The sequence below is a fragment of the Lygodium microphyllum genome, chromosome 14 (genome assembly GCF_053477565.2).
Source record: "Lygodium microphyllum isolate KBCC chromosome 14, Lygodium_microphyllum_v1.1.10, whole genome shotgun sequence".
Lineage (NCBI taxonomy): Eukaryota > Viridiplantae > Streptophyta > Polypodiopsida > Schizaeales > Lygodiaceae > Lygodium > Lygodium microphyllum.
In genome coordinates, this window is record NC_141148.1 from 47,284,869 (window position 1) to 47,311,376 (window position 26,508).

Consider the following 26,508-nt stretch of genomic DNA (forward strand, 5'->3'; position numbering starts at 1 on the left):
TCAACTTGATGCCATTGAACAAAGAGCATTAGATGTTGAGAAAGTTGAGCTTTTCTTGCAAGCTGTAGATCCTGCTCTTCAGGAAGAATTAGGAGAGCTTCTTGAGGATCGCACGAAGCCTATGGGTCTTAAAACGGATTGGCGAGATGCCCAAGATGCAGTCTCGACTTTGACCAAGAGGAGGATATGGAAGACCCGCCTACAGAATGGATCTATGACACTGACACCGTCTTTTGCTCCTATGCCTACTTCTATCCCTATTATTTCTTCTCTTCCTCAGCCAGTTTCTTGGCCTATGCCAGTGCCTACTGTTTCTACTCCTCATGTTCCTCTTGTTCCACGACCGATGCCAGCTCCTTCTGCTCCAAAACCATCCGCTCCATCGGTGCCTTCCTCTCTTGATGATATAATCAAAGGCATAACGGATTTGACACTAGAGTCAGTTAAAGTAGAATTGGTGGGAAAATTGAAAGAGCAGTTTGCTTCGACTGCACCTACTATTTCTTCTAGTGCTTCTACTGCACCTAGGAGTGCTCCTAATGCACCTAGGAGAGATCGAAGATGTATTTGGTGTGATAGTACAGACCATCAGTATTGCAGGGATTGTGATTCTTTTCAAGATGCAAGGAGGAAGAATTTGGTATTTTGGAGACAAGATGGTAAGATTTGGTTGACTGAAATAGGAGCTCCGCTTGCTACCAATTTTGGGAAAGGCAGAATGAAGAAGTTAGTGGATGACATGGCTGCGTGTACTTCTTATGTGGCAGTTAGAGGAGATGCTTCTGCATATGGAGTCCAGATTGAGAAAGGATCAGAGAATCAGTCAGCATTATGGACTTATGCTATGGAGACAACAAACAAGGGGAAAATTCAGCAAATTGTTTTGACTAGTGCAGGCTCTAGCATTAGATCTGAGACAGGTTGGGATTTGCCTGTTGACAGGTACACTATTTATGCCTACTTGGATAAGTCTCAGGGGGCAGATGTACTTGTTGAGGAGAAGCATAAGAGGGATGAAGAAAATCCAAATGCAGCTAAAAAGACTAGAGGGGGTGAGTTTGTTACTCCACCTACTGTAGGACCGTCTTTGAGATTAGGGCCAGAACGACAGATGGAAGATGCTCAGAAGAAAGAAAAGATGCAAGATCCTAGAGAGAGAAAGCAGCCAAGGTTTAGATTGATGTCTGATATTGAGACATCTACGGACATGAAGAAAATCTTTAATGACAAGATACTTGGCAGTGAGGTGGCTTTTACTATTTCTGAAGTTTTGGGCATCTCGAAAAGAGAGTTTCAAGATCAGTTCCAAGAGGTCTTGAAGAGAAAAAGACATGCATTGCTACTACTGATACACAGGGATTTTTGATTGGGGAGTTGGATGAGGATGAGGATGAGGTTATGGTTGAGAATGCTTCTGTTTTTCCGCAGATAGAGAAGAGGGTTCAGCCTATGCATTATGCTGAAATTGATGAGCCTGTCTCAATACCACGTAGTCACTTTTCGCGGAGTCATTGGGCTAGGGCAACTATAGAAACGATGGTAAAAATTGGAGAGAAACAGGTGCCTTATGTTTCTTTGGTGGATCATGGTTCAGAGATTAATCTCATAGTTCGTGGAGTTTATGAAAGTAATAGATGGCCTATGGATGTAGAGCATGGGTGGCGTATGAGAGCCGCCAACAACACTGCAGGTGATTTGTATGCTGCCTGTCCCAGTGTCAGGGTTTCTATTGGAGATGTAGAGGAGGATTTCCATTTCTTTGTGCAGGATTCATGCTCTTATTTCATAATTCTTGGACAGCCATTCATCACAGAGATGCGCATGGAAACAAAGGTAATGGATGATAGATCCGTTTATGCACGGATTCGTAGTAAAGATGGCATAAGAGCAGTTCAGTTTATGACTGTGTATGTGAACCATGTTAGAAACATGGATACTCTTAGAGATGCACCTTTGCCCACTGTGAGGGATTCGGGTTTTCATTAGGTACCGCTATTTCGTGAGACGACAGTGGTACAGAGCAGAGGAGATTGGAGTTCTCGCCTCCTGGCAGCAGTGTTGTCTCCTCCAGTTTTGTTGAAATTTCAGCAAACAGTTCGATGAGTTATCAGAAGACTTCTAAGTTGCCTAGAGCTGCCAGGCAGTACATATGCAGGAAGGAGAAAAAATTGAAAAATACAGGTATTTTAGAGGATGATGAGCATATAGATGGGATGTATGATAGTATGGTTTGTGCAGATAGATGATAGAGATGGAAAATATGTTGAAACTTGATATGTAGAGTTGTCACAGTAATATATCAGTGCAATCCCTAGACATGTTTCATGAAATTGCAGATTTTGCATCACAGATAGAGTGAGAGGCTGAGATGACTCAGCAAAAAGTGTTGAGTGCTGAAGAAATTCAGCAAACAGAGTTTCTAGATTATTATGATCAGCTTACAGAGACACAGAGGGCTGAAAACTTTCAGCCAACAGAGTTTACTGCTGAAATATTTCAGCATCCAGAGTTTAGGGTTGTTCCTATGCAGTCCATAGAGCAGAGGGCTGAGGATATTCAGCCACATTGGAGTGTAGAATTGCTGATTTACAGCAAGATTTGAGTAATGCAGAGGATCATAATGAAGCCAGGGTTGACACGAAATACAAAATTGTGGATAAGAAGGTGAAGCCGGTAGCTGTACCATTTCCACCTGACAGTGATCAGGAAATAGAGAGGGTTGCCAAACAGCCAATTTTGAGGAATCCAGAGCATATAGGCCATAAATTTTTAGCAGAGACTCTTGCTGAATTAAAAATTGGAAATGGTGATTTCTTGCTACCAACAGAGAAGCAATGCTTTCAGGAAATGCTTGAGCGACATGGAAGGGGGTTTGCTTTTTTCTCGCATGAGATTGGATGTGTGAATCCGGATATTGTTGCTCCTATGGTGATCTTTACTATTCCTCATATTCCATGGAACCTCCAACCTATTCCAGTGCCTAAGGCACACCTGCCAAAGCTGATTGATTTGTTGAATGAGAAAATCAGGATGGGAATCCTAGAGCCTTCATCTGTACCATACTCAAATAGGTGGTTTACGGTTCCAAAGAAGAATGGTACTCTCCGATTTATACAGGACACGCAGCCAATAAACAGAGTTACTATCAGGAATGTTGGTATAGGTCCAGTTGTGGATGAGTTTGCAGAAGCATTTGCTGGACGTGCCATCTATTCTTTAGGTGATTTGTATTCGGGATATGATTAGTTTCAGCTGGCTTTGGAAAGCAGGCACATAACCACTATGAGAACTCCTATTGGGCTTGTCAGGATGTGTACATTGCCTCAAGGTGCCAGTAATTCTGTTGCGCATATGATGAATGCCATGCATAAGGTCCTTCATGATTACATACCTCAGCTTACCATGCATTTCTTGGATGATGTGCCCATTAAGGGGTGTGCAGAAGAAGAGAAGAATGAGAGTCTAAATGAGCAGGGATGCAGATACTTTGTGGCTGATCATATTTCAGCTTGTGAGAAGTTGTTGGCCAGGTTAGAAGAAGTGAACTTGACACTATCAGGGCAAAAATCTGTTTTTGGAATAAATGAGGTTGTCATTGTTGGACATATGTGTGGATATTATGGCAGGAAACCCTCACCTGAGAAGGTAGATGCTATAGGCAAGATTACAGAGTATTGTTCTACCACTTCAGAGGTACGGAGATTCATTGGAGCTTGTGTGTTTTATATGATTTGGATACTCCATTTTGCACACATAGCAGATTGTTTATATCAACTGCTTCGAAAGGGGTGGAAATTTTATTGGGATGAGAGCCACACTAGAGCCATGCGGAAATTGAAGAAGTTATTGCAGATTGCTCCTACTCTCAGGAAAGCGGATTATAATTGCGGAAGGCCTATTGTATTGACAGTTGACACTAGTCCAATTGGCATAGATTGGGCTGTGGATCAAGATGATGCAGATGGAAACAGGTATGCTATTCGGTTTGGGGCGAAAGTCCTAAACGAGAGACAGAGGAGATATCCGCAAATCAAGAGGGAGTTACTGGGGATTGTTACGGCTCTCAAATGTGACAAGGAGTACTTTATTGGAGCCTCAGTTGTGGTAGAGACAGATTGCTTGCCATTGATAGGTATGATTACGAGTTGCTCTACTCCGGATATAGCCATGCTGAGATGGATTGCATACATCAAGTCATTAAATCCAGAATTTAAACACATAGCAGCGAAGGATAATCTAGTGGCAGATATGTTGTCTAGAGCCAGATATGATGATGAGGAGACACTACTTGCAGAAGAGGATGATGCAAAAATTTCAGCCGCTATGATTGATCATGTTTGCCATGTCTATGATATTGTGGCGTTCATAGAAGAACTCTATGTTGGAGATTGGTTGCAGATTGGCAAGTACCTCAGTACACTAAGTAAAAGAGATGAATGGGCAGATGAAGAGTTCAAGAAGATCAAAAGAAAAGCTTATGGTTATTTTCTCAAGGACGGATTTCTTTGGAAGCATCCGAAGAAAAGAGGTGGATTACCTTTGTGGGTTGTCTGCGATAGAGAGACACAGTTACAGGTGATGAGGGAGTTTCATGAGAGTCTTTGGGCTGGTCATAGAGGAGTGTGGGCTACTTATGAGAAAATCAAGGAGAAATATTGGTGGAAAGGCATGTATAGAGATGTTTCTCACTTTGTAGAGACTGCCAGATGTATTCAGTAGTGCGTCATCGAGATGAGCTTCATCCGACCTATCCGCTATGCATTCATTATAAGTGGGTAGTTGACTTGATTACTATGCCTATGGGTCTATGGCAGATGAGGTATATTGTTTTGGCTAGAGAGGATCTTACCAATCGTGTTGATGGCAGACCTTTGAGAACGAAGACCACTAGTGCAGTGTGTAAGTTCTTATTGGAAGAAATTTTCTGCAGGTATGGCTGTGTGGGTAAGATCACTGCAGATCGTGGTGAATTGGATGCAGATGAAGTTAGAGAGTTTTTCTCTCAACTAGGAATCAAGTTGGCTCTAAGCACAGCATACAATCCAGAGGGAAATGGGAAGAGTGAAAGAGAACATCCGCCGATAGTAAAAGCATTAGCCAAAGCATATAGAGGATGAATTGGAGAATGGCTGAGATTTCTACCATTTGCTTTGTGGGCTGATCGTACGACTCACAGTGTTACCATAGGATATATACCCGCGGAGTTGATGTATGGTCAGAAATCAGTTATGCCGACTGAGACTTGTGCTTTGACTTGGTCAGTTTGATTTGACGAGAGAGGAGCTCTTAGCTTTTCAGATCCGGCAGTTGGAGAGAAGACCAGAGGATATTCAACTAGCTATTGACAGGTTGAAGGTTGCTAGACTAAGAAATAAGGATAGGTTTGATAGTAGGCATCACTTGCGGCCTAGAGCAATAGAAGAGGGAGACTGGGTATTAGTCTTTGATAGCAGCCTTGAAAATCAGCATACTGCACTTCGGAAGATGGTGAAAAGATGGTTTCGACCGTACATAGTCAGACATGTCTTTGATAATGCAACATATGAGCTGACAAAATTGGATGGGACAGTGCTTAGAGTGCCTATTGCAGGAAAAAGAATCAAGATTTTCAAGAAAAGAGATGATGAGGATTATGCATTGGAAGAATTTGCAAGAGAAGAGCAACGAGAAGAAACTCCAATAGAAGAGACAGATGATATGACATATAATCTTGTTGATATATCGGAAATACACAATGAAGAGATTGATCTGTTCATGGATCTTGATGATAATGATCATGGGTAGTTGGCCCATCCGGAGGATGCGCAGGATTAGAGGGGGTGGATGTCGTATTGCTGTGCATCCCAGGTGTGAAATCCACCAAAAAGTTGTGTGTGTGGGATTTGATACTTGGTACATACTTAGTCATTATGTTTGCTCTTTTATTCTACATGGGTAATATAGTGAAGAGGGGTTTGGTGCAACAGAAACTTATCCGTAATGCTCTGGTTGGCATGTACGCTAAATGTGACATGCTTATAGAAGAACAGGGATTTTTTGACAGATTGGTAACTTGAGATGCAGTCTCATGGGCTACACTTATTTCAGGATATGTAGAATGTGGGCTTGAGGGGCATGAGCATTCATCTGTCTTTCTGCACACTCCGATACAAGGACAACTATACATGTGTTGTTACTGAAATCTCTGTTTTACTATACAACACTGATTGGTGCTCCAAGCAGACACAAAATTTTTGGGAAGCTTTGACATTGTTTACACAATTGTTCTAACTCTATACATAAGTTTTTGTTCAATTCTATATGAAACTGGTTTTTCCAATCTGAAACTAGGAAGCCAAACTCCGACAGATATGAGGTACTCTGCAGCATCCTAACTGTCAGTTGTTTTACTGTTGTTCAAACCTCATCTGGTTTGGATGGCTGAAACAACTGACATGTAGCAGTGTTACTTGCAAAACAACCCTTTACTAGCTTTGATAATCCTAAGATCAGCTTGTGTATGAGCTCAAATGGATTTGGGAAGGAAAGACAGCAGTTCAGACTGTTTAGCCTGGCACATCCAGCTTCTCTGTCTGTGTGGATGATGTTAGCAAGTAGTGAAAGGTTTAGTTGGCAGCTTGGCATGTATGAAATGTGGATTTACAATGCCTGTCATATATATATATGTATATATATCATGCTGGGAAAGCAACCTCTTCAGCAAAAGGAGCTCCATTCATTGATTGCTTATTGCAATTGACATGGACCATTTGTCAAGGCACTTGTTTTTTATCACCACATGCTGAGCTGCTGAGTATCATGGTTGGGGATGGGGTTCAGATTAGTGGAATGGCAGTTGTAATGATCCTCTTTGCAGCATTTGGATTTATGTCTCCTGCTTCAAGAGGAATGCTTCTTTCTGGGATGGTTATGCTGTATTTGATTCTTGGAATAGCTGCAGGGTATGTTGCAGTGTGGCTGGAGATCAATAGCATGGCGCATGATTTGCTTTTTTTTCCCTGGGATTGCTTTTGGGATTTTCATGGCTTTAAACTTTCTTCTCTGGGCTAATAAGAGCATGGGTGCTATTCCCATTTCTCTTTTTGGGAGGCTTCTGGTCTTTGGGGGTTTTGGGGGAATCACAGTTTTTTTTGGGACCTGACGGAGAGGCTTTATTGGGAGAGTGGAGAATATTCAGGACGGCACGCACTAATCAGAGGGGCAAAAGGAAAAAGCAGGGAGAAAGTTTGTGGCCCAACAATCTCAATGGAGTAAGAAAAAAATCCTCGAGAATGGCTTCATGTGCTAGTTAATGTTCGGTTACGAGGATGAGTCAAGGCAGACTCCTTCTTTGGGAGGCCTCATTATGCGCCTTGTGGCAATGAAAACTACTTCCTTCCCACTCTTTCGAATCGAGGGGTGTACTAGTAGTGATATTGATCCAGTAAATACCCCGGATGCAAAAAGCTCAGATGGAAATGATGATTCTGAACCCTACAGGTCCTTGACTCATTACAAGAAAAGAACATCGGACTGAAATTTTCTGATAATAGACTGCACAGATCAATTTCACACATCCCTGAGAGATTGGAGCTTCTACAGGAGCATAATCAAATCAAAATCTTGCTAGGTTGCCTCAGTGGGCAATGAAGAGATCTTTGATTTAGTTTATTGGGGGGGAAGTAGAATTCGTAATTCCACGGTTGTTTTTTTTGTTCCCATGGAAGAACAGTACTTTGGACTGCGGGGAGAAAATGAAAAAAGGGGAACCCCTGTGCTACATTGCTGCGGAGATAATGGTTCTTGCTCTTGAGGCTTACTAGCAAAGCTATGTTGGTTAGACAAACATGGTTCTGACGCATTCCACCAATGCCAACATCTGCTGCTTGGAGATTTTTTGAAGGCATGACTATATAACATGGAAATTGAGCCAAGTATGCATTACAGATGCCACCATAGCCTCAACAACTGGACTTACGGACAAAAACTATCAGTATGCAGAGTCTCTTCTTGAAAGCTTACAGCTGGAACATTGGCTCCAAAAAACTACCACCAATATTTTCACCTGATGCTCCATGTGGAGAGGTAACAAGAGAAGCCGCTGAAGAGCTCGGTTACACAATGTTAAGGAGGAACATCACAGAGGGCAGTATTGCTACCGATCAAGTGGGAAGATGCTGCTCGAAGCGAAACATAATTTCAAAAAAGCTGAAGAGTAAACCGATGTTCAGCTTGTGAGAGTGAATCAAGACACATGGCTGAACTATAGAGTTCTAGACTTGTGAATCCCTGCTTATCAGGGAATATTTCGAATTCAATTCCATGTGGGCATAAGCATGTGAATGTGTGAAATTTTGTCTGGGAATTCAAGATGGTTCACTGGTTCATAAAAGTTGTACATATATAGGTAGAATTGAAGGGAACGCTTCCTTTATGCTCACACAATACGACATTGAAGATGTCCAAGAACACTGTAGACTCTTATAACAGTCTCTTAGCAGGAAATTGTCTTCCTCTATGAGAGGTTTTTCCCTTCTCTCAGTTTTCAGTGATGCAATGGAAAAGGCTTCATCTCTCCTAAGGAGTTTCTAACAGCTCTAGAGTTTGCTGTTAACCTGTTATTACAGAAAATGATAAGGATGTTGGATGGCTTGAATTTCAAGGATTTTGTGACCCTTCTCTCAGTTTTCAGTGTCAAAGAAAGCCTTCGAAAATAAAGTGAAAACCCTTTTTTAAAGTCTATGATGCAGATGGCGATGGGAAAGTGACTCGTGAAGACATTTTGGAAGTTCTCCATGACTTATCAGGCTTTTTCCTTACAGAAGAACAAGGCCAGCAAGTCTATTTGACACATTCAAGAAACCAAAGGCTTGAACAAGTTGATTAAAGGGCCATTATCTGAAATTGAGCTCTCAAATTGAATCGTGATCTTGCTTGATTGATCTTTTATCTTGGAATTTCTCAAGAACCTCTGTGGTTGCGACCTTGCTTTAACATCATATTGGGGAATATGGAAATTTCCCATAAGTTTGGGACACGTGGTCAAATCTTTGTATTTGTCATAACTTGAACACTATAACTCCAAATTGAGTGCTCTATAGCTCAATAGATTCCATTTTTCAAGCGTTTTCCAATGATAGGTCACATTATATGGTTTTGAGAAACTTATGGGTATGTTATCCAAGTACCACCTTTTTAGTATTCAAAAAATGGGAATTGGGAGATTCCCAAACTCACTAATATTGTGTTCTTTCGGAACTCTTCGACACCGCGCGTCTAGGTTTGCAGATAATTCGCGTTTATACGCGCGTCTATAATGCTGACTACAGGCTTATACATGCACTTCATAATTCAAATTTAAAAAAGAATATTTTTTTAAAAAAAAGGCATTTTTTGTTTTCGGTTCGCGTCTACCAGTACTTGTAAAAGCGCGTCTACCAACGTGTCTATATACGCATATATATATGCGTCTATTGCGCATCTATTTTTGTGTGTAAATTCATTGATACATGTGATTATAGACACGAAATGGTAGAGGCGTAAATAGACGGGCGGATAGACGCGCCCATAAGAATTTCTCTATATTCAAAAATCGCGTCTAAATGTGCGTCTATGAGGCCTTTTTGTTGTAGTGCACCCTGCCATAGGACTGGATTCGTCGGGAACCCATCCACCCGCTTCCCTCTGTGAAAGTTCTTAGTTATCTAATTACCTACCACATTACATGAAACATATGAAAACAACTTCATTAATTAAAATTTCCTTTATGCACAATTGTTCATTTACGAAATTTACTCAAAGAAAAATAGTCAGAATACAACAAATTCATTGATTATAATCCATCATGTGTGTTCTCCCGCCCATATAGGAGAATAATTACAATTTTACGTGTTGCCTCATTCGATGTATTTGCATGTCATATGCTACCTCATCTGGCACATCTGCACATCACCAAGATCAAGTCCACCTATAGCTAGCATTCATAGGTGTCCTAAGTAGAACTCGGGCCTTATAGGGGACAAAGTAGATCCTAAGTGCAAAAAGGGATTTACTAGCCAGAGCCCCTTGGCACCCTATCCACCTCCTACTTAATGAGATCCTTGCTGGGAGACCTCTCGCTATCGGAGCCGGTCCGTGCTTCCATGGGGGTAAAAACATCCTCTCTTAGTATGGGGATTCAACACCTACCCTTGGGGGAGGCATAGGGCTCCTCAATTTTTATTTGTTCCCATATTTAATTCAATCAGGTTCTAATCTAAAAAATCACAAACAAGATTGATGTCTTCAAGCAGTTATGACTTCAATCAATCATGCAACTTTCAAGTGATGCTTAATTCAATCAGGATCTAATCTAGAAAATCACAAACAAGATTGATAACTTCAAGCAGTTATGACTTCAATCAATCATGCAACTTTCAAGTGATGCTTAATCTTGTAGCAATCGACACTTGAGTTTCACATAATGAAATCTTCTCCTTGAAATTTAACTAGGAGTATCTAGATTTTTGGAGTCTCTAACTTCCTAGTTCTTGTAACCAAGTTTCTTGGCCTTAAGTCAGTATTTCTTGAGAGACTTATCTCATAGGAGTATCGAGATTTTTGGAGTCTCTAACTTCTCAGTTCTTGTAACCAAGTTTCTTGGCCTTAAGTCAGCATTTCTTGAGAGACTTATCTTATTTTTATTGAATTTGGATAGAAAATTATTTTAGAAAAACTTATGATATCACGATTGGTAAAGGGTTGTTATCCGCGCCTGTGACTCCCGTGCTCACAACTCCAACTGTTTCTTCCATATTAGTAGGGTCATTCGTGATTTTTGCTTTTGAATTTTTTTTCTTCGGGGCCATAACAGAATAGAGGTATAATAGAATAGGATAGAGTTCTTCAGTGTCTTCTATTCTCGGATCAGAGTAGAAGAGGATGAGAGACCTTCAGTGTATCCCTTTCCTTAGGTTGAATGGGATGATGTCTCTTCGTCTCATGGAACAATCTCTCCTCCTTCTCGATCAACATCTCATCCTCGTCAAGATTGCATGTTGTCGCTCCTCCTTATCAATTAGCACCTCATCTCGTCAAGATTGCTCTTGTCCTTCCTCGTCTTGTGTGGGAGCCATGGAAGAAGCCTGATAGGTTTGGGCAGCACTTTTGCATAGAGTTGGAGAGAGAGAGATAGGCTCAGCTGATTACATCAACGTTTCGTCACGTCAATAGTAATAGAGAGACTTCTGCATGGGTCATTGTGTTTTTGTGTGTGACGCTCTACCCGTGTTTATATAGTAGTGAGAAGGGGGGGTGGTAAAGAGAGAGCGCCTGCTTTTTGACATTTTTGATGACATTATCGATGACAAAGATTTTCGTTTTTTCTGCCCTACGACTTGTTTGGATGATAACTTTGTTGTATGAACTCCAAATATAGATGTTTGGGCACTTAAAACGATTGGAATGCATCTACTCAACAAGCTAGCGTAAGCAGAATTGCGAAAATCCATATAAAATAGAAAAAATAATGATTTCTATAAATCACATTATTTTTTTCCATCTTTTGTCTTGGATGACTTATTTCCTTTAAAATAAGTAACAATATATATTTGGATCCATCTAAGGTGAGAATTAAGTTATCTAAACATGATACTAGAGATTTTAAACTATTCTAGTAAACCAGTCATGCTTCTTGTAAATCCTGTAGAGATTCTACATTTTTTTTCAATGTGTGGATGTAAAACATGAATCAATTTTCTTTGGAATGTATACGCATATTGTTTATTAAAATAAACTAAGTAATGGGACATTACAATGAGGTTTTGCGGTGGATTCCATAAAACTATATCTATTTTTCACGTTGGATTTCGTAAAACTATATTTATTTACCCAGGCTCCTACACATTGTGGATTCCTTGTACGAGAAGTTGACGAGGACACTTGTCCTTTTCGAGCATTAGATTAATTTAATGTGCACGTGGATGATTCCCCAAAATACATATTTAAATTAATGAATGTTTCTAATTTTAGAGTGCCTTTGTATTAAATTAAGGTTAGGACTGAGTTTCAACCTATTTATTTATTTTTTAGCTAAAGACTACTAGGTATTCACCTTTGTCGATTTAATTTTATTATTTTTCAACAACTTTGAATGCTTTAGTTGATGTGTAGAGCAGGCAACGGTGGCCTTGGGAAGCATTAGGCGATGGCGTGTATTTAGATTACCTAAAAGAAATTATTATTTTTGATGGAGACACATCTTATCATTAAAGGTGCGGTATTAATATTTATTTAGGTGCGCTTATTTATTAAAGTGCTTGACAATCATTTATTATTTTATATGCGCATAGGGGCTCCGTTTAAATATTTCAATATTAAACATTGTATTTGGGCGTAGCCCGACTTCTTTGGATGCCCAAGTGCTTTATTTTTTATTTGGAAAAAAGAAAACACAAAAACCAAAGCATGCTAATTGTGAATTGGGCTATTTTTGAGCTTGGAGATTAATAAATTTATAAATACATGCCTTGGCGAGCGCTTACACCAGGCATGGGGGGACATTGTACCCAATTTGTCTTTTTGTCTCATGTCGTGCAAACTCTCTTATTCCTTTATGAGATTTTGTAGAGTTATTTTATTCTTGGGGACCTTCCAGCACTCACTACGCATGCATCCAGCATCCGATTTACGCACCATTTGTAGTCTCTGGTTCTTCTTATCCTTCTCAGCCAATAATCTATCATTTTCCATGAGAGACTGCATATTCCCTTGTAATCTTGTCTCCATATTTTTCAAGGCTTGATGAGCCCCTACTAATCCTTGTGTGACAAGTCTGCATGTGTATCCATGCAATCTTTCATTGCCTTTACAAACAAACTTTACAAATGATGTAAGTCCTTCAATTTGTGTTGGCCTTTGATTGACTCGATTGGGTGAATAAATGCACCCATCAACCCAAAGGTCCACCTTTCTTTTCCATACAATTCTTTCTTGTTGCATCCTATATCTTAGTGCATCATCACTTTCCACAAATCTTTTGAACATTGGTGCATATTTATCCTCCAATTAAACATGAATATCTCTCTTTCTCTTGGTACGTCATGCACTTGCATCTTGTACAGAAAAATATATGCCAAGTTTAACTTGGATTAACATTCAAATCACACAATTACACCCCTTTGATTCACTATATCTGTGTTCCTTTTTACCTAGTTGAATCTTGTCTCTTTCTCTTGATTTCAGTTATGATAGTCCCTAATTAACCCCTAATCTACCTTTAATCTTATCATTTAATTTACCTCTAATTAGCATTCAATCTTATATTTTATTCTTTCCAAAAGATTCCCTCTGTGTCTCTCTCTCTCTCTCTCTCTCTCTCTATGAATTGATACTAAATGATGAAACAACAACTGTGAATAATAATATCACAGAGATTAAAAAAATAAAGATACCTCCATTATCACTTAATTGCTTGTAGTATAGAGTGTTGAAGAGAAGATATCTTATAGCATAATACTGAAGAGGGAGATTGCTTGTAGCACGGTAGAGAGTGTTGTAGATAGAGATTATTTGATTTCAGCAAATGCTATCATCAAAACCACTATTAAGATTTCTTGTAGCAGGATAGAGAGTGTTGTAGATAGTACTGAGTGTTGCTTCAGAAGAATTCATATACAAAAATATTCTAGAGGAAAGGAGAAGAGTACACAAAATTTTAGAAAAAACTAAAGCTTTGAGAGGGAATTAAAAAAATGCCCAGAAATAGACATATACTTGTCCAAAGAAGTTAAAAATTTACAAGGACACTCTCGAGTCAAAAAGGTGTCTCTGGGTAAAAAATAATCTTAAATTATGATGTGTACGTCATTTTATATCATTTTTTTACTTCTGCCCTTTTCAAAAAGCAAGAATGAGAATGATTCTAATATATTTTCATGTTGAAAAGTCATGAGGACATTAAAGAGTCATATATTAATGATTGGCTATATTTTTAGAGAAAATAGAATTGTGTTTTTTTATTTATGAGGATTTTGAAAAAAAGTAACCTTATCCTACATTTTGGGAATGAAATAATAGGCGAAATCTATTGAAAATGCAAATACAAGATTTGCTTAATTGTAGAAGATCTCTTATTACAATATTATTTTGGAATCTCTTTTTAGAGAGAGGTTAGAGAAACCCTTAAGAGGCAAGAAAGAGAGTCCATATTTCTCCTAATGCATGGTGCTAATGAGGAGATGGAAGATAATACTTTGCTACATAGATTACTATTGTGTCTCATGGCCAAACATGAGCCTGAGTAATAGGAGAAGAAATGCAATGAATAGGAAGGCCAAGGACAGTTGAAGAATGAAGCTTGAGTAGGAGGAGGAAAAATGCAACAATAGGAAGGCTAAAGATACTAAAAGGAGGAACATTTCTCTCTTGAGCCTTCAAATATATAAAGGAGTAGCACAATTGTTGCTATCTAATAGGTATACTCTCATATCGGCCACCAAGTAGGTCAACTTCGAGGAGATAAACATCCAAATAAATGACATGGTGGTCATGTCATAATTTTCTAGCACCATACGTCTACATAGTGCACACTTATCATAATAGGTATGCTCTCATATAGGCCACCAAGTAGGTGAACTTTGAGGAGATAAACATGCAAATGAATGACATGCTTGTTGTGTTGTAATTTTCTAGCACCATAGGTCTACATAGTGGCACACCTCATCATAAAGAAAATTACATATAATCATGCTTTATTGATACATCAATAAAGAACAAAAATCATGTTGCCTTTCCTTCAAACAAAAATTGAGATGTCTTTGTGATATAGAAATACTTCATGGTATATGACTACAACAAATTGACTAGGCTATAAAAGGGTATCACTAACTAGATTAAGTCAATATTGCACTTTCCTTCACATGAAATTTAAAAAGTCTCATGGTTTAGAAGTACTTCATGGGGGGATATGGGTACAACACACTAAGCAGGTTGTGAGAGGGTACCACTAACTAAATGAAGCCATACGAGGGTATGAAAACACCTAAGGGGATAGGACTAGAACAAATATAAGACATAAATTGCAATGATGGCATTTAATCATTCTCATGGGAGAAATATTTAAATCAACGTAGGCAATTGTTTGGTAGATTTAAAACATATCTATGATTTTGTTTCCAATGGTTGATGGCTAGATGGGGGGCGAGACGAAAGGAGAAGAAGGAAAATTAAATTTCAATATAGTATGGGTTGTTAAGTGTATGTAATATTGTAGGCTCAATGTGTATACATAATATGCATGGCATGATAGGCTAATATTGTGGTGTGTGTGCTCAACCACCTAGTGTAGGAGGACGCTCAAGGGTTCTTGGCATGCAACCATCATCAATGAATATAAGAAGGTGCACTCTCATGCTAGAGACAAACTCAGTTTGGTCCCATTCTCTGAGCACACTATATTGGTGGAGATGGCGGGCACCTAGGCAATTGAGGTAGGTTTTCTTGAGACACAATATTAGTGATGCTTTTCTCATATGAGCCAAACTAGGGTTTTGCTACACATGATTGGCTTCTTGCTGTTCTTGGTCATATTGTTAATGTCATAATTTCATAGTCTCCCTTAAGTACACAGCCTACCCCATCACTGCCCCCCTTTCTTGCTCTTTGCACCATTAGCTCTATTGAGCTTGTGTAGGACGACCCAACCCTGTCATCACTTACACTCTCTCTACTACTTGTGCTTTGTGCGATCTGGTTTCTTCCCCTGCTCCAAGAAGCTCTAGAGTCCACACCCATCTCAAAAATATTTAGTTTCAGCCTCCATGACGTTCAAGTAGCACCCAACAAAGCATGCTCATCAACAACCTCTTTGAATTAGAAGTGTCTCTGCGTGCACTCTCCTACTCCAAAGAAGATGTAGAAGGGTGCGCCCAAAAAGTCCAAGCCTGCACCCACGAAGGAAAAAGTAATACCCAAGAAGGCTAAGTCACCCAAGAAGCCAGCCCCCGAGAAGGCAGTAGCACTGAAAAGAGCTTCTACTCCTAAGTCCCCTGCTGTGAAGTCTGTACTAGCTACTGCTCTTGTTATGGCTGCCCAATCGGCACCATCAGTGATAACATCAAATAAGTCAGCAATGCTAAAGAGGGTAGTCCCTAAGAAGGCAACTCTTGCCTTTGCCCTAGGACTAGTGCACACCTTCATTTTTAGCACTACTATCACGGCGCTCAATAGCACTCTCGACTTCTGCCACAACAGGATCTCTTTTGCTCATGATGCTCAGCCATGGCCATAAGATTTTGGGCAAGTCTTGCCAAAGATAAAGACCACCTTTTTGGGCATTTGTGATTATTGGCTTACAATAGCAACAATGTCCATGTTATGGAGAACATGCACGCATGTAGTACTGCTGAGAACTCAACATCTGGTAGTTTCAAAAGCAAGGTCAAAGTAAGAAGTCCTCAAAGAAGTCCACTGTGCCCGGAAGTTGTCTTTGTTGCTTCTATGGAGCCTTCCTGCCTTCAACAACTCATGACAACCTCTTCAGCACAACAACTTGTGGAGCAGAAAATGACCAAAAGAGCTACTTGGTTGGCACACCTCGACTTTCAAGAATGCTTCGTGTGTCATTCCTTTAACATCTTACCTCTGTTTCACTTTGATAAGAGATAGTCACCTTTTCCCTTAGACTTAGTCTTTCAAAGTCAAATTTTCAATAAGTCCATGCTCCCACACCCAAGCCCAAACGATAATGAAGATGTATGTTGTGTCACATCTCTATTTCCGTGACTCTGTCCACAATCGTGTCCAAAGTCGTTCCTTGTCTTGTCCATTACATTGGGATAGTGACGTGATGTTTGCATGAGCGAGATGGACGTGTTCCATGCCTTGATATTAGTCCTTATTAGTGGAGTTCGGCGTGATATTAGTCCTTATTAGTGGAGTCGAGTTCGGTCCAGTCGAGTCCCTCAGATGTAAGTCCTTTCTCCTAGATGAGGCGCTAGAATAGACAGCTCCAAGTTGTCCAGTTGAGTCTTTAATCGAGTCTTCAGTTGAGTCTTTAAAAAAAAGTTCATATTTTTTCCCCTAAGGGGGAAGATGTGGTGTGTGTGCCCCGACCACCTAGTGTGGGAGGACACTCAAGGGTTCTTGGCATGTAATTATCATCTATGAATATAAGGAGGTGCACTCTCATGCTAGAGGCAGACTCACTTTGGTCCCATTCTGTGAGCACACTACAATATGAATAAAACTACCATTAAATGTATCGATCTTTGATAAACTTTAGAAAATGATCATTAGGGTTCTCTGGAGATATAGTGTAAGCTTGATTGTGTCAACCTTAGTCTCCCACTCCCTACATCCCAATCACTGTCGAATCTCTATGTATAGTATTTTCATGTATTCAACATTGTATAAGTCTAAGTTGCCAAAGCTTTCAAAGGTCAAATTATATTCTTTATATCAACTTTTACAAACGCTCCAACCATTTGAAACATGCCTTTGAACCATGAGAATACTAATGCGGAGCACAGAGAGAATCTAGGCATAAAGCATGTAATTTAACTTAGAGGGCAGTTCGGACATCTAGAGTTCCTTTTAAAGGGGTACAACCGAGGGAGTTTTTAAGTCTTGGGTTACGTATCATGAATCTCGCGTTAAAGACGCAATATTTTGCTGTATATTTATGAGATGAATGACGAGTCTACTGAACTTATAAAGAATTCGCGAGTTGAATTATATAATGTTATAGGGCATGGTAATCACGCGTGACGCGACTTAAGGCACGACTTCTTGCTGCATATAATGTATTCTAGACTGTTATCTGTAACATAATTCGTGCTTTTCTGGGAGGGCGCAATTAGATCTACCACGTGATAGAAAATATACGCCCGCATGTCCATGACGATCATCTCACGTGATTGCGGCTGCCAACCTACGTAAAGCGGCGAACAGGCATGGCATTATACTGCCGCTACAAATTATTTAGGGTTTCCCGAACGAAAAGAAAATTAGGGTTTAACTCACGTTGGAATCAGAAAAATTCGAGCGCACGGTTTACTGCGTCCATTTACTGGTGCTTAGAGCGAGAGAGAGAAAATGTTCTTTCTGCTTTTCATCTCCGTCATCGTCACCACTGTGTTAGCCTTATTAATTCGTGAGCGTTTCAACTATTATGATCGTCGCCAGCTGCCTCCTGGCCCAATGGGCCTGCCTTTCATCGGCAAGACGTTTGCATTTTGCCATCCTCATAGCGCATGCTCAGCAGGACCCTTCATGGATTACCACTGTTCCAGGTAAGAACTAGAACTGCGTTTATCCACTACACTCAAATACACTTCCTTTCCTGAACCATCTCTGCTGATTGCACTATGAATAATGACATAACTTTCAAACGCCGATCGGCTTCCATATCATGTCCGTGAGACTCCATCAGAAGTAATCTTTCTATGTATTGATCGGAATTCTACTTATAGACAGTAATGGAATCAGCTTCCATTGGAACGAGATGAGATGCCTTCATACGTAGTCTATGATGTGCTGATTGATGTTGTACTCCTAGAGAGCACTGTTGTAGCTAGCAAATGCTTCGTATTTCAAAGGACTTCCACCAGAAGTAGGATCCAAGATTGAATGCGTTCTTGCTTGAGGAAATCATCACTTCGACAGATACAGGCTTGCATTATGTCATGTTTCCTTATTTAGAAATTTTGGCGTTGAGATTATGACATCTGATATTAACCTACTGCATTACATGTACAGTCAGCTTGTTATACATTAGATTCCAACTTCACCTAATGAACTAGCTCGCATTCACCTATTAGGCCTCCACTATGCTTAATATTACACTTATTCTTATGATGCTGCATCTGTTGCAGATATGGACCTGTGTTCAAGAGCCACTTATTTGGGCGCCCCACTATAGTGTCATGTGACCCTGCTCTCAACAAGTACATTTGGCAGAAGGAAGGCACACACTTTGTTATCAGCTATCCAAGCTCTGTATGCACCATTTTGGGCAAGTGGTCCATGCTCACGCTTGTTGGCGACCTGCACAACCGAATGCGATCTATGGCATTTAACTTCATGAAGGCAGAAAAGCTCAAAGATGTCTTTCTACACCACATACAAGAGCAGGTGGTTTCAACGCTCTCAACATGGCCATCAGAGGGCACTATACCTGCCCATCAGCACTCAAAACAGGTATTATCGTAAAAGCCTTCGATCATCTTTCCTGTGTCTCATTTCTACATTTCACAGTGATGCATATGATGGCCAGCATCTCATTAGTAATGATCAACATGGTATTTATCATTTAACGATGAATATAATAATGATGTACCATTGTTGTTTATCATCTCATTATTGTTAAATACGATGTCCAGCATCTCATTTGTGCATTATAGCTTGCAACTCAATCAATCTGTCTGCAGAAGGTCTTTATATATGTTCCTCAATATAACTGGCATATTTGGTGGAAGTTAACGTTACCTACTTTGTATGTTGCACACTGTAAAATGCACACTGAAACATTGTCTAATGCTGGATAAAACACATGTATTTGTTAATAAATAGCTAGTGCTTATTGTCATTGCCTGCTGTTATTAGTAATTATACGCAGCTAGCTGTTTGAATTCAGAGAGCTTCATCTGATTCTGTGGTTATCTAATGGTCATTCATGCGAAATAGTTCACCTTCAAGTTGATGGTCAGAGAAATGCTGAGCTTGACCTCTGCAGACCCGGACACAGCTTTCTTCATCAAGGAGTATGATAATTTCATGAAAGGATTTACTGGGCTTCCTATCAATCTTCCAGGCACATCATTCAACACGGCATTGAGGGTATGCATTAAGTATTTGAGAATATTCCTTGGGGGTGTTCCACTCCTTTACAAATGTCCAAGTGTATTTGGTGTAGCAGTCCAAGAAAAGGATCATGGACAAGCTCAAAGAGACCATGGAGATGAGAAGATCAAACAGTTCAAATAACATAAAGTATACAGACTTCCTGCAGTTTTTAATAGAGGATGGCTCCCTAGGAGATGAGCAGGTGCTGGACCTAGTGATGAATATGGTGTTTGCTGGGCATGAAACGTCATCAGTTGCACTGAGTCTAGCGGTCTATTTTCTAGCTCTTTCTCCACATGTACAACAGGAATTGAGAGTAAGTTCTTCTATCTTAAAGCTGCACAGAAGATGTTCATGATACTATTTTCCTTATAGAAGGACCACACAAGTTTAGGATTATTTATCAATCTTTCTTCATGGAGATGCAGTATACATATTGCACCTGAACAGCTTTCTACTAGATGCCCTTTGAACTCTGCATTTGCCCCTGTAATGATAGACAAATAATTCTGGTCACATAGATGAGAATCTCTGGCATTTTTGTTTTAATTGATAGACCATTGCACTGAAGTACCATTGTTGTCTGGCCAGGAAGAACATCAGAACCTAACGGCAAGCAGGAGCATGTGCCAGCACGATGATGGGAGTGTAACCTGGGAAGAATACAAGAAAATGGAGTATACTCAATGTGTCAGTATAGTTTCTATTGACAATTGTTGTCTTACACATACATCAGCTCAATACAAACGAATGGTTTATAAGACTCGCTGCAAAAACATGGAACATGATCTCAGGTTATAAAAGAGACCCTAAGATTAGGGAACGTTGTAAGGTTCGTCCATAGGAAGGCGATTCAGGATGTGTCTTTCGGAGGTAAGAAACTAGATCTATTAAGCAACCTTGAGTTCAGAAGTGGGAAGTCTAATTCTCCCGTAATCTACAATAAGTAGTATGATGAATGATACTATGGTTTCTTTAAAGGGTATGCTTTGATTCGTATTAGCCTGTCGTATTAGTTGTTGATTCAAGCCGTGCGTCTTAATGGGATATCGTATTACTGTTGTATATTATATGTACTGCTATTGGCAAAGCAGAATTGCCACAGTAACTACTTCGCTGGGTGGTCTTGTGTATTCGTTTCAGGTTACACTATCCCAAAAGGATGGAAGGTCTTACCAATTTTCACTGTTCCTCACTTGGACCCGACCAGCTATGAAGATCCACTAACCTTCAATCCCAGAAGGTGGAAGGTACCCAACGTGGAAACGAAGAGACCTTACCGCACAGTATGGTAGCCTGACAAAATTACAGCATACTGAGCTAATGCAGATATTGCTAATTTTTCCTGACCATGAACAGATCAATGAAGAAAGGAACATTAAACCTTACTTCATGCCCTTCGGGGGAGGACCCAGAATGTGCGCAGGAATCGAGCTTGCGAAACTAGAGATAGCCTTGTTTCTGCATTATGCGGTTCTGCATTTCGAGTAAGACTTTCAGATTCATTATACCAAGGGTATATACATCTAATGTATTGCTATAGTAATTGTGCTAGGTTATGATTTCGCACATCTGCCTAAGTATTTATGCTGCATAGGGGGCTTCAGTATTTTTAAGAGCCTACTCCTGCCAGGTCACAATGCAGGCTGATAGCTCACGCCACTCGTATGTGTACATGTGTTATTCTATATGTATGTATCTAGTTAGAAAATTGGAAACACTTCTACTAACGGTTCTACCACCACAAAGGCTAAGATGCTTGCGTACGTTCTTTTACATACACACGTGTTAATTCTACATGTATGTATCTACTATGAAAATTGCAAACACTTCTTTTAACCATTCTTGTTTATGTTCTTTTCCAGGTGGGCATTAGCAGAGCCATACCCATTACCAACCTCCTTCATATTTGTTGACTTTCCAAATGGTTTGCCGATCAAGGTAAAAAAATTACAATGATCTAGTTTAGACATGTCTTTATGTCTACATTCACTCCAATGTATTCTTCGAACTCCAAATATGCATTTCTTGTAATGAGAAGCATTTTCCTCCATGAGGTGGTCATGGTGTAGTGGGTTGGGTGTGGGGTTGAGTTTAAGGGGTTTGTGATTTCAAATCCTGCACCTCACATCCCCCAAGGCATATTCAAATTCTCTATTTGCTTTAAAAAAAAATGAATACAATTGCAAGATGTTCAAATGTTAACTTATTCTTCCCCTACAACAACAAGTTTAAGTTTTGTTTCAAATGTCTTGTTGAGTGTAAATTCTCTATTTGCTTCAAAGAAAAATGAATACAATTGCAAGATGTTCAAATGTTAACTTATTCTTCCCCTACAACAACAAGTTTAAGTTTTGTTTAAAATGTCTTGTTGAGTGTAGGTTAACTCAAAGTGGTTGGAACAAAAGCTATCCAAGAATCTCACAAGTTGTAGCATATATAGTGGGGTTTTATGCTCATTTCTCCCTTTTGTTTTTAGTCACTTTAAGCTTAGGAATGTAATAAGTATACATTTGTGTTGGTTATTGTTATAATATCTAATTTGGCACCATGTAAAAAGAGTTCAAGGTGTATTATGCTAGGACGTGCTGACAAAGCAAAATAGAAACTCAATATAGTCTCCACATTTAGAGGACACATGTATAGCATATTTATAGGTGAGTCAATGGCCTCCAACTATGTTTGGAAACTCCTGACCTATGACAAGGGAAAAAACTAACAAACCTAAATACATCTAAAAGTATGTGAAAGTTCATAAATGCTAATTGTGTCATAAGACCATCATTTACAATAATGATCTCAAGTAGAATGGTCTTATTGCAATAAATAAGTACTTCATTCATAAAGACTTCCGATGATGATATATGCATCCATCCTAGGAGACAAATCATGGGTAATAGAAAAGCACATAAATAGAGATAGAAAATTCCACCTGCTTATTTTGATTGAAAATCCACCAATGCTTATAGAAGAATATGAACTTTCTCCATGCTCAAAACTCATCTGAGGCATCTCTCCCTCCCTCCTTTGCCTTTCCCTCTCTATCTCTCTCCTTCTAGCCCTCCCTCTCTCTCTTTCTCTATCTCTCTCTCTCTCAAACTCTCTCTTTCTCTCTCCCTACCCCTATCTCTATCTCTCTTCCTACTCCTCTCCCTCTCTCTCTATTAATCTCTTTCTTGCTCTTCTCTTCCTCTAGCTTTTTCTCTTCCCTCTATTTCCTCTTTCTCTATTGATTTCTCTCTCAAACCATCTTTCCCCTTCCATCTCCTATCCCTCTTCCTCGCTTTCTCTCTTCCCTCTATTTCCTCTTTCTCTATTGATTTCTCTCTCTAGCCCTCTTTCCCACTTGCTCTACTCTGCCACTTTCTCTCTTGATTTTTCAAACACACACACACACACAAACACACACACACACACTCTCTCTCTCTCTCCTTATATATATGTATGTATGTATGAACCATAGACAACCAAACTTATTACAAATTAAGACAAAAAGGCATATGGAGTTATGAAGCTTACCTTTCCCTAGAGAAATGTGTGACAAAATGAGTAGATTAGAAGTTTTGTTCTGGTTTGTTTAAGCAACATCACAATATTTGTCAATAGTTTTATTGGTATGTTTGATATGGTCATTGATACATGTGCTAATGTGTCAATGATGTGTAACTACTTGTGTACATACCAATGTACAAAGAAATTAAACAGCTATAGTGAAGATAGGGTTTTGAAGCTTATGATAGTATGCATCAAAGAGCTCTTGCATTCATCAAATACCACAAATGTACAAAGAAATTAAACAACTATAGTGAAGACAGAGTTTTGAAGCTTATATTAGCATGTATCAAAGAGCTCTTGCATTCATCAAATACCACAAATGTACAAAGAAATTAAGCAACTATAGTGAAGACACGGTTTTGAAGCTTATGATAGCATGTATAAAGAGCTCTTGCATTCATCAAATACCACAAAACATAACGAGAAAGAAAAAGGAAAAACACCAAGAAGAAGGAGCTATAGAGCTTGCCTTTCCCTAAACAAATGTGTGACAATGAGTAGAGTACAAGATTTGTTCTAGTTTGTTTTACTACCGTCACAATTTGTTAGTAGATTTATTTATATTGCATTGGTATCTTTGATGATAGCATTCATGTGGTTGCTAATATTCCTACCAAGTGTCAATGATGAGTAATTACTAGTGTATATACCAATGTGCATACTTGCAATTTTTGGTGTATATTCTGACATCATCAAAGTTTTTTGTTTATACCTTGGAACTTTTCATTAGTATTCCCTTCATGTGTTGCAATGCTAGAGGTTAGATGGGGCTATAATGGAGATTGAATCCTATGCACAACATTTAAAAAATATAAAGTTGATTCTAAGGCTATCTTCAAAGCATTTTTCAATTGACATTCAAAAAGTTTGTGAAGTTTTAAAAAGCTCCCTCCTTAGCTCTCGAAAGAGAGTTCATGATCAAGTTAGTCTTGTGCTCCCTATAGAGTCTCTTTGTTATCGATATTTTGATTCCAACATTGCTAGTATTCATTAGCTTAATAAATGGAATCCACATATTTAAAAAATACCACGCATAATAAGATACATTGACATAATTAAATATATACAACATAAGTGATTAAAAGTGGCTTGTATTACTAGAAGTACATGGAACATCTATACATGTTGTTGAAGCCACCTATTATGGCTTGTAGTAGCATACTATTATATACATCAAAATTCATATGTCCTCTAAAGAGTTATCACCACCACCCCCATTTTCTTCATTATTGTCTTCATCACTCTCCTAATCCGCTTTCCATCTCTCTCCTTATTGTTGTGCTCTTCGCTCTCCGAATCACCCCCTAGTCCTCTCTCCCTCTCTCTCTCTCAATCCCTCATTGTATTGTTGCACTTATAGATGTGGAAAATTCAAGCTTACAAATACATTCAATGCATTTGATAAAAGAAATGGCTTCACCAATTCTTCATGTTGTGATGTCGTGCCCTTCTACTTTGTGATGACACCCTACTATCATATGTGCATCCATTTAGAAAGCTTGTTATGAGGGCACTTTTAGTTTGTCTTGCAACTAGTGGATAGTCAATAAAAAATGCTCAGAAATGAAAGGAGAATACCTTGAGTATTATATATAATCAATGTCAAATAGTCACATATAAAAAACTTAAAAAATTTCTAGATACAACATGTGTCTCCCATATATCGATGCCTTTGAGCCAAAATTCGGTGAATCAAATTGCTATATTTGGATTCATCATGTCTCAATGCATTTTGATTTAGGTTTTCAAAGACTGAAAAACAACCCGTATAGTTTGTGCCCACTATGGCATATGAGTCGCTCATGCCCTCCTTGCCTACAAGAGTTTGGAGAAACTAGCCTTGAGATCTAGTTGGTAGTACACGTCTAGTTGGGAACTTGCCCATATTTCTCTCTCCATATTTTTGTGGAGGGCAGGTCGATCACCACCAAAACCACCTTTACCTCAGTGTTTCCACCCATGGCTACTCCTACTACTACTCTCACAAAATGGCTCATATCATGGAGAGGATGGATCATTTGTACCTTGAAAAGGAAAAGCTGCTACTATACGCATAACTACAGACTATGTATTAATTTGTGATTGAGAAGGCCAAGGGATGGTCATGTACTCATACAGCTTGGATGGGATAGGGGAGTGTCAAAAATTCTATACCTTGACCATGATTCTCTCTCTTATTCTCATGGTTGAGATATTGAGATGATAATCCCTACTGAAAGGTGAGAAGGATCGAAGCTTGCACTTGGAGAGCTATGGTGGGAGAGTAAGAGTAAGAAAGAGAGAGACACAGAATGGGAACTCTAACAATCACAATGTGTAACCGGGCCTTTCTATTATTTAAATTGTCACTAAAAGAATAAAGAATAAAGTGACGGTGAGAAGCGCCCATCACCTGTAGTGTGTAGTGGGGTATTGTCATTATAGTAATACACGGATGGCTAGGCGGAGGCACCTTTATCCCCAACAACCTCCCACTTAAATGTGAATCTGCCCTAGTGAGGAGTAAAGAAGAAAAAATAAAAGATAGTACAATGTACACATGTATAACACGATGAGGAAAAACATCATCTCATCCAATGCCCATCAATATTCTAAGGAAGGCAAAGCACTTGGTAGTGAGGCTTTTCGTGAGTAGATTTGCAGCATTTTCATCAGTGGAGATCTTGAGAAGATCAATAGACTTGTCCTCCACGACCACACGTATAAAGTGCCACGAATCGCGTGGTGGGGGGACTTGCTTAAGATGCTGCACCGAACACACACAGAATGCACAAGGAGAAGCTCACTCAAGGGACAAGAAGAGAGATGGAGGGCAAAACATTTTCTTGTTGGTTTCTTCTTCTTCTTCCACACACTTTACAATGTACACAAAGTATAGATAAGATACAACATAAAGGAAAGTGACCTACTAAGTCAAACAATGCATAACCAACTACACTAGTCGACTGACGCTATAACTATGCAAGCTGTAAATAGGTGTAACAACCTGAATATAATAAGTAATGAGTCAGTGGCCATGTGAGAGTCATAATGACCACCGACGTGCTAAGTGTAGACGTGTGGACCCATCTAACTAGGCGGTACATCATTAATGTCCTCATGTGTTGAGCTTGTCATCTCAACACTCCCCCTCAAGCTCATTTGTATCTCTGC

At 39.4% G+C, this 26,508-nt stretch overlaps 1 protein-coding gene across 1 annotated transcript; it reads left to right on the plus strand.

Moving 5' to 3' along the window:
- The first annotated feature begins 18,051 nt into the window (after positions 1–18,051).
- Positions 18,052–21,759, plus strand: LOC148025575 (cholesterol 22-monohydroxylase CYP90B52-like). The gene is made up of 9 exons (XM_087691993.1): positions 18,052–18,248; positions 18,831–19,155; positions 19,642–19,794; positions 19,874–20,116; positions 20,392–20,490; positions 20,595–20,673; positions 20,944–21,050; positions 21,160–21,287; positions 21,666–21,759. The coding sequence occupies exons 1-9, from the start codon at positions 18,052–18,054 to the stop codon at positions 21,757–21,759; spliced, it is 1,425 nt and encodes a 474-aa protein (XP_087548119.1).
- Positions 21,760–26,508: the final 4,749 nt, after the last annotated feature.

What these genes read in the sequence shown, in the direction of transcription:
- LOC148025575 (XM_087691993.1), top strand. Translation starts at nt 18,052, where the DNA reads ATGTTCTTTCTGCTTTTCATCTCCGTCATCGTCACCACTGTGTTAGCC. An exon ending in CCCATCAGCACTCAAAACAG is followed by an intron (nt 19,156 to 19,641) that starts GTATTATCGTAA and finishes CATGCGAAATAG; the next exon opens with TTCACCTTCAAGTTGATGGT. An exon ending in TCAATCCCAGAAGGTGGAAG is followed by an intron (nt 21,051 to 21,159) that starts GTACCCAACGTG and finishes GACCATGAACAG; the next exon opens with ATCAATGAAGAAAGGAACAT.